This window comes from Cryptomeria japonica, unplaced genomic scaffold (assembly GCF_030272615.1).
Source record: "Cryptomeria japonica unplaced genomic scaffold, Sugi_1.0 HiC_scaffold_278, whole genome shotgun sequence".
Taxonomy (NCBI): Eukaryota; Viridiplantae; Streptophyta; class Pinopsida; order Cupressales; family Cupressaceae; genus Cryptomeria; species Cryptomeria japonica.
This window is the reverse complement of record NW_026729100.1, coordinates 148,737-157,098: the sequence shown is the minus strand read 5'-3', so window position 1 is coordinate 157,098 and position 8,362 is coordinate 148,737. Positions and strand designations below refer to the sequence as shown.

Sequence of the window (8,362 nt, the reverse complement as noted above, 5' to 3'; positions counted from 1 at the left end):
AAATATTTCTTACATCTAAATAGCATTCACAAGATAAGAATTTGTCAATTTCTTAAAATGTCAAAAAAATTAAAATCGACAAATAATGATATAGAAAATGAAGTTGTCAAACTTTGAAAAATAAATTTTATTTTATCCCCATAATATTTATTACATTTAAATAATATTTAGAAGATAAAAAATTCACCAATATATTGGAATGTCAAAAGATATTAAAATTCACAAGTAATTCTACTGAAAATGATGTTTCAGAGTTGACATGTAGAGGGGCGGTAAGACAAATAGAATTGATTGTATTATTGTGAGATTGAAAAGCTAAATAGCTTTATAATATTGGCTGGTACATTACACAGTGCTAAACATAAAGCTAATGCATAATTTCATAGCTTTAATGAGCGTCTTATTACGCCAATACAAATATAGAATAAGCACTAATTGGCTAGAGGAGGAATGCTCTGAGAGTTTCTGAAGAAATTCTGGGGATCCACCTGGGTTTTTGCCTTGACAAGCCTATCATAATTGTGATGGAAATACTTGTCACCCCAAGCTCTCGCCTCTTCAGCAGTAGCACTCCCGTTAAAGGCACTACCCAGATCAAGGTCGAGATAGTTCACATACGCAGCCCTTGGGGAATGGGACACATAAGGCTCCATGTATTTGTAAAGCTTCCTCATCCATTCAAGGTAGTGATCATCCTCACTTCTGTTGGTCCAAGTCACTTTATACTGAATGTCGAACAATGTCCCCTGCCGCTGAGGAAATGGCAATGCAGTGAGTGGTATCCTATTCATAATTCCTCCTAGGGGAGAGAAAATGGCATATGCGCTCACCTCCTCTTCCATTATCGACCACAATCCTCTCAGAGCAGGTTTTGGCAGTGGAGTTTTCCCGAAGTCTGATTTGATTTTGAAGAAAACTTTGTTTGTATAATACCGGTTTGTCAATTGGCTCACGTTGGTGCTATCAAAGTTGCCGATTGTCTCTACCCATTTCATTTCTTTACAATCTGCAGCGACCATTCCCAACTCCGGGAAGACCTTGCCCATTATAGTCAGCAGCTCGGGCTGACGTCCGAGGTATATTCCATGGAACGACGCTCTGATGGTTGTGCTGTCGTTCACTTTTATGCCGAAGAACTGTACTCGCATGAAGATATCTTCCTCCATTTGAGGACCCACGTATTGCCATCTATGGACAGCCTCCGTGACATTATCTGTACCGGTTCTTAACACAGTGAAAGCCGTCAGAATGGTGGGCACGCTGACCAGCTGGAGTTTCCAGGCATATACAACTCCCCAGCTTCCACCGCCGCCGCCTCTCAGAGCCCAAAATACGTCTTCCCCCATGGCGTTCTTATCCATCACCTTCCCTGACGCATTTATCAGCAGTGCATCCAACACGTTATCAGCTGCAAGGCCGTATTTTCTCGACAGGAAGCTCAGCCCTCCGCCGGCAATATGACCTCCAGATCCGACCGTGTGGCAAACTCCTGCAGGAAACGCCAGGTTAGGCGAGCTGTTTGCAATGGCAGAATAGACTTCACCCAAGGTAGCGCCCGCTTGTACCCAAGCCCTCTTTGATTTTACATCCACTGTGATCTTGTTGAGTTTCAGCAAATCGATGAGCACGAATGGCACATCCGAGGTGTAGGAGAGCCCCTCATAGCTGTGACCTCCGCTTCTCACACGAATCTCCCACCCGTGTTGTATGCTGCACACCATAGATTTTTCTAATTGGGTTTGGCTTTGGGGAATAATGATAACATAAGGCCTTGGTGTCTGAGGCTCAGTGAATCGAAGATTTTGGGCGGAGAAATTCAGAAGAGAATAAAATTCAGAAGCAGAGGAGGAGATGGTTGTAACGTTGGTTAGGCCGCTGGCATGCAAGCATGACAGCAGTCCTTCACCATCTCCGTTTTTGGGTAATGTTGCAGTGGCTGAAGTGCTGCAGACTGCAATAATTAGAATCAAAAGCGCACAAAACTTGGCCATCTCTAACACTAGCTATCTATAACAGATGATTTGTGCTCATGCTCTTCAATCTTCCTCAATTTATAGACAGCAGTCCGTTAACAAGGGTGACTAATTCTAAATCAAATTCTATCGATAAGCTTGCAACACGGTGGATCTTGACTTTACAATTAGAGTAGAATCGGTAAACTCCTTATTTATTCATTTCTTTAACTAATAATGTGATAAGAACGATTGACTTTTCGAGCCTTTGGAATAGCTGGAAATGTCGCTCCTGAAAAAGTTTCTCTTTCTCAACAGTCGAGTTGAAAATAGGGTTTTAATAAATTAGAAGTTCAAGCCTGCCACTATTGAATTACTGGTGTCAACGCCATGAACGTTGCTGATGATATTATCAGCTTATTAGTTTAACCGCGAGTACAATCAATATTATGGTTCCTCTGACAATAGTGACATTAAATGGTTGAATTCAAATGCCAAGAGTGTGCACATCTTTAAATTTCAATTTTTTAAAACTAATCGCTTTGCTGTAAACAACCATTACATTGTGGTCAACGTGCCTATTAAAATCATTAATACAATATACAATACCCGACTTTTCTAGTTATGAAGAATAAATATTTATTAACTGGATCATACAGATATCGATGTTTGATTTCTAGTACCAAGAGTTTGCACAGTTTTTTTTAATTTCAATATAATAAGAATGGACTTGTCCCTCATTTAATTGATGAAAATATCATAAAATTCACTTCAATTATTTTTTAATTAAAACTAGCCGTACCATAAAATGTGAACAGAATATTGAATACGATGGTAATGTAGTACTGATACACATCGTTTCTTCATCTTTTTTGCATAAAAGTTTCAACTGTTAATCGCCTCTTGAATCTGCAAGATAATCGAGAACTGTTGTGATCTGTTTGGTTGAGTAGCCTATAATTATTCTCTCTTTTCATCATATCTTATGGTTTTTTTCATTACAATATATAAAATCGTCATGGTAACGAATTTGCTACCTTCCATTATCTACATTTAAAATAGATAATACTCACTAAATTATCAAATTCCGTTTTTCCAAATATTTTTTGTTTCGTAAACGTCATCAAGCAACCACTAAAGAATCTCAGAATATAATTTTTAATTCAGTTTTAAATGAACTTTCAAACTTTCTGTTCCAATTTTTATTTAGAATCTTAGTCTTTAATGGCGCGCGTAGTATATCGCTCCTGTCAGCATTAATCGGTTTACCACAAAAGTTGTCATTATAAAATTCTCTTACGGCACTGCTTTGGACTTGTCTCATCGATATCAAACATCAATAAGTACATGACAATGAAACTGGCCACTTTCAGGATAGGAAATGCCAATAAGAAGCCCACCATGAAGCTGGCCAAACGTCAAAGGATCTAACCAGCTTCAGAATAGGAAACATTTAATATTCTTAAAATAAAGACTATATATATATATATATATATGTATAAAATAAAAATAAAGATATTTAAAAATAATCTGCCATTGCATGATTACAATATTCTTTAAAAAAAATTCTATAAATTTTTATTTTTAATGATTTTTTTTTTAAAATAATAAGTTTAAAATTTAAATATAAAAAATTAAATGTCAATTATTGAATAAAAAAATTGTAGATACAATCAATCAATAAATAAATATTGTAGACACAATATAATTTAAATATTTTTGTATAAATATAATAGTTCTAATTGATATCTCTCGACATTTCTTTCGATAGATGTATTTAGGATATTTGTAGTAGTTATATACACACATGTTTGTTAATATCAACTTATAATGAGATATAATAGGTTTTTTTATGGATTCCATCAAAATATGATAGCTTAGGCCTTGTTCTTATTTCTTTATTTTACTATGACCATATTAAATAGATGTTATGGATCACTCTCCCATGTTCTATATAGCCTAATGGAGAATGACTTTTCCTAGCTTTTAGATTTTTTGAAGATTTTTTTCTTCTTGCTGGTGTTTCCTATCCTCTAGTTGAGACATATTATTACCCTTATTTTAGTTTGAGTAATGGTTCTAAAAGTGAGCATTAGAATTTTGAGAGCTAACATATTAATTTTTCCTTATAGTAGTAGACGCTATTGTCATAGTAAAAATAAATCTATTATTAATTTCAACTATATTTTAACTTGTCAAAAATGTAGTGCAACAAATTACACCCTATGCAACAACACTCAAAAGGTAAAATGAAATGGCAGAATAAATTTTGAATGTGTAACAGGTGAGAAAGTGCAGTGAGGGCAAAAATTGTAGAGGAAGCATGGGAAATGTCTTGGGGGAAGAGGATGTGAATGGTAAAGCTGATGGAGGTGGCAGCAAGGCCTGAGATGACGGTACTCTATGCATTTGAATGTGCCACAATCATGCTTTGTCCGCCACTATCGGTGGCTCGTGTGTTGAGGGTCCCAATGAATCTACCAATCGTATGGACTCTTCTTTGACCCCTGACTGCAATAATAAATGGTCAGCTTTGTTTGGTACATGCCCAAATGGTAAGTCGGTTTCTCTTGTCTCGCATAGTGCAGAGCTTGTTTCTAGTTTGTGCTTCATTTTTATTCTGGATTGCATTATGGATAAAAATTTGGTCAATATGGCATCTGTCTTGGTGGGCAAATTTGTGGGGCCAAGGCCAAATATTGAGATGGTTCAAGGTTGGGCTACTTGAAAATGGACAGGAAAGGGCCAAATTGAAGTCATTGCGATGAAAACTTGCTTTTTTTCATTCTCCTTTAATTGTGATGAGGATTTAAAATCATTTTTAGCAAGAGGCCTATGGATGTTGGGTAATTCCTCTTTCGTTTTGAAGAAGTTGGAACCTGGTTTCAACCCAAAGGATTGGGAATGCAATGAGGCCCCAATTTGGGTCCACTTGATGGATCTTCCCTTGGAGTACTGGGACAGGGAAATCTTTTGTGGTTTGGCTTCTTGTTTTAGTGAGTTTCTATCTTTGGACCCCACGATGGCGGCTAAACGAAGACTGGTCTATGCTCGGATTTGTGTGAATATTAAACAATTGGTGGACCTTCTCCAGGAAATCACTTTCAACTTGAAGCTAGAAAAATGGGTTGAAAAAGTGGAATATGAATCTATTTCTTTTGCTTGCTTCCATTGTAAGAAGGTTGCACATTGGTCTAGAGATTTCCTTGCTAAGCAATTGACTAAAAAAGTCTAGAGGAAAAAATCTTCTAATTCGGCTCCTCCTATGGAATATCCTCCTGTGCCCGATCAGAAAAGTTCTCAACCTCAAGGGTCTGTAGTTCCTTATATTCAAAGCCAGGACTATAAGCATTTGCAAAGGGATATCATTGTTAATTATCAGAAGTTTGATTCATCTATGGGTCCTCTCCCTGAATCTCCTATTCAGGAGGAGGTTGTTAAATCCTTCTCTTTTGAGGAGAAGTTGATGATTTTGGGTTCCTCTGCTCCCCTTATTTTTGGAGAGAAAAATATGAATCTAATTATGGGCATGGTTTTGTCTCTGGAAAAGATGGATTAGCTGGAAACTTCCTCTGCTGAAAGCTTCATGCCCAAATTACCCTTCGGATATTGACCCACTAGCTGAAGATCCTAATCCATTTATTCAAGTCAAATCTAGGAGTCAACATTGTAGTTTTCCTTCTCCTTCAATTGCTGGGGTGGTGTCGAGGTCTATTAGTGTTAAGACCAGGAATAGACATAGAGCATATTGTGGCTCAGAACCCAAAGGGGTAGGAAGACCCCCAAATCTCTTCTATAGAGATAAGAAAAGTAAGGCAGAGATTGCTGATGGCTCCCAGAGGACTCTTCAAGACATGGGGATTGGCTCCCCTAGTTACTCCAAATGAAGATTGCTTCATGGAATATAAAGGGGGCTGAATCACCTCCCTAAGCATGATCATCTATCAAATTTGATTCAAGATCATAGACCATAAGTTTTCCTTATATAGGAAACAAAAATGCTATTTGAAAAACTTTTAAAAATGAAGATGGTTGTCTTCAAGGATTGTGGTGTTCAATGTTTTGATGCGGATGGACTGTCTGGAGGATTCACTACTTTTTGGAATCCAAGGGTAATTGAAAGGTTCGCTGTTGTTTCCAGTCCGAATCATATTGCTACTAGAATCACCAATATTTTGGATGGGTCTTCTTATATTATCTCCAATATTTATGCTCCTAATAGTAGGAATTCCAGGAAGATTCTTTGGAATTCTTTGATTAACTCTAGATAACTTTTCTATATTGAGAAATGGATCTTGATGGATGATTTTAATGACCCCATCTCAAATCTTGAAAAGAAAGGTGGGACCCTGATTTTTGAAGAAAGTAAGCAAGATATTTTAGATCTCATTAATGCTATGAGGTTGCTGGATTTGGAGCTTGGTTCCAAGTTCACGTGGTCCAATAGGTGGCATGGTTTGGATCTTATCCAAGTTATACTTGACATGGATCTAATTTCCCCTAATTGGTTGATGGAGTTTTCCTATAATTTATCTTCTATGTCTAGGATTGGTTCTGATCATTTCTTAATTGTGATGAGTATTTCTTCCCTTAGTAGGACAAACATTTTTCCTTTAAGATTTGAAAAAATGTGGACCTATAATCTTGATTTTTATGATAAGATTGCTGAATGGTAGGACATTAATGTCCACAAAACTGCTATGTATAAAGTTGCTAAGATATTGGCTAATGTAAAAGCTAATGTCCAGAAATGGAATAAGTCCTCATTTGGCAATATCTTCTAGTTGAAAGATTCTTTGAAAAGGGAGATTGATGATATTCAAAATAAAAATTCAAATCCAAGGGTATTGCCCTAATATTAAGGGCAAAGAAGTGAAACTCCTTTCCAAATCGCATGATATTATCTCTAAAGAGGAGTATTGGAAACAAAGATCCATAGCCATTTGGCTTAAGAATGGTGATAGAAATACTAATTTTTTCTATATGACTACTCTCAAGCATAGAGCTTTGAATAAAATAAAGAGGATCTCCGTCAATAATCAATAGGTTGATAAGTAGGAGGAGATGTGTTTTGAAGCTATTCCATACTTCTCTGACCTTTTGTTTGTTGATGGTCCTCTTAACTTGGCAGCTTGGGAAGAGATCCTTAATGAAATCCAAGCTATTATCTCTCAAGACATGAAGATTGAACTATCTAGAATCCCCTCTATTGATGAGGTTAGGAAAGCGGTTTTTTCCTTTGAGGGGAATAAACTTTTGGGTCCAAATGGGTTTCCTATGTTCTTTTTCCATCTTTTTTGGACTATTGTGGGGGAGGATGTTGTGAGTGTTGCTCAGGAATTCTTTAAAGAGCTCAATGCTACTTTCATTTCATTAATTCCTAAGAAACCAGATGCTTATTACTTTAAGTATTTTAGGCCTATCAGTCTATGTAATTCTATCTATAAGATCTTCTCCAAAATTTTGGTTCTTAGACTAAAGAAGTTTCTTCCTCTTCTGATTTCGAAGCAATAAAATGTTTTTGTGATGGGGTGACAAATTTTGGATTCCATTGTTTCAACTCATAAAAATATCCATTCCCTCTCTGTTAATAAAAAACCTGGTTATTTTTTTAAATTGGATTTGCTAAAGGCCTATGACAGGGTGGATTGGAGATTCCTAATTAGGTTGCTTCGTGCCTTTGGTTTTGGTGACTGTTTTATTCAATTGATTAACCAGTGCATCTCTACTCCTAAATTTTTGGTGCTGATCAATGGCTCTCTTTCTATATTTTTTTGGCTTCAATAGATCTTAGACAAGGGGATCCCATTTCACCATTTTTGTTCATGATTATGGGAGAAGCACTCAGCAAGATCATTCATAGAGAAGTCTAGATTGGTAGGCTCAAAGGTCTTCAACCTTCTTCAGAATCACAAATTTTTTCATACCAATAGTTTGAGGATGATGCTTTGCTAATGGGGGAAAGCTTGGTTTCAAAGGCGAAATCCATAAAGTGGTTCCTCTCTCTTTATGTAAAAGGTTCTGGCTAGAGGATTAGTCTTCCCAAAAGTTCTATCTTCTTCTTGAATACCATTAATCACAGACAGATAAAGATAGTTGAAACTTTGGGGTGTAAGATGGCCTCCCTCCCAGATACTTATTTGGGGATCCCTCTCTGCTTGGGTGTTGCTCCAAATGTTTTTTGGTCTAATTTGATTGATCACTTTTAGAATAAACTTGCTAGTTGGAAGGGCTCTCTGATGAGCCAAGTTGGTAAGATCTAATTGATTAAAGCTTCTTTGCAAAATCTCCCGGTTTATGCCATGAGTATTTTTAAAATCCCTGCCAAATTTGTTGACTAGATGGAGAAAATCTAGAAGAACTTTTTGTGGATAGGTATTGAATGTAAAAATCACCTTCATCTTGTTGCC

General features: G+C 36.7%; 1 protein-coding gene across 1 annotated transcript; it reads right to left on the bottom strand.

Annotated features, from left to right (window-relative positions):
* Window positions 1-279: 279 nt before the first annotated feature.
* Window positions 280-2,008, bottom strand: LOC131074728 (berberine bridge enzyme-like D-2). Its single transcript, XM_059215770.1, has one exon. The coding sequence runs from the start codon at window positions 1,989-1,991 to the stop codon at window positions 432-434; it is 1,560 nt and encodes a 519-aa protein (XP_059071753.1). The 5' UTR covers window positions 1,992-2,008; the 3' UTR covers window positions 280-431.
* Between the last annotated feature and the right edge of the window lie 6,354 nt (window positions 2,009-8,362).

Coding starts and splice junctions, on each gene's coding strand:
- LOC131074728 (XM_059215770.1), bottom strand. CDS start 1,991: ATGGCCAAGTTTTGTGCGCTTTTGATTCTAATTATTGCAGTCTGCAGC.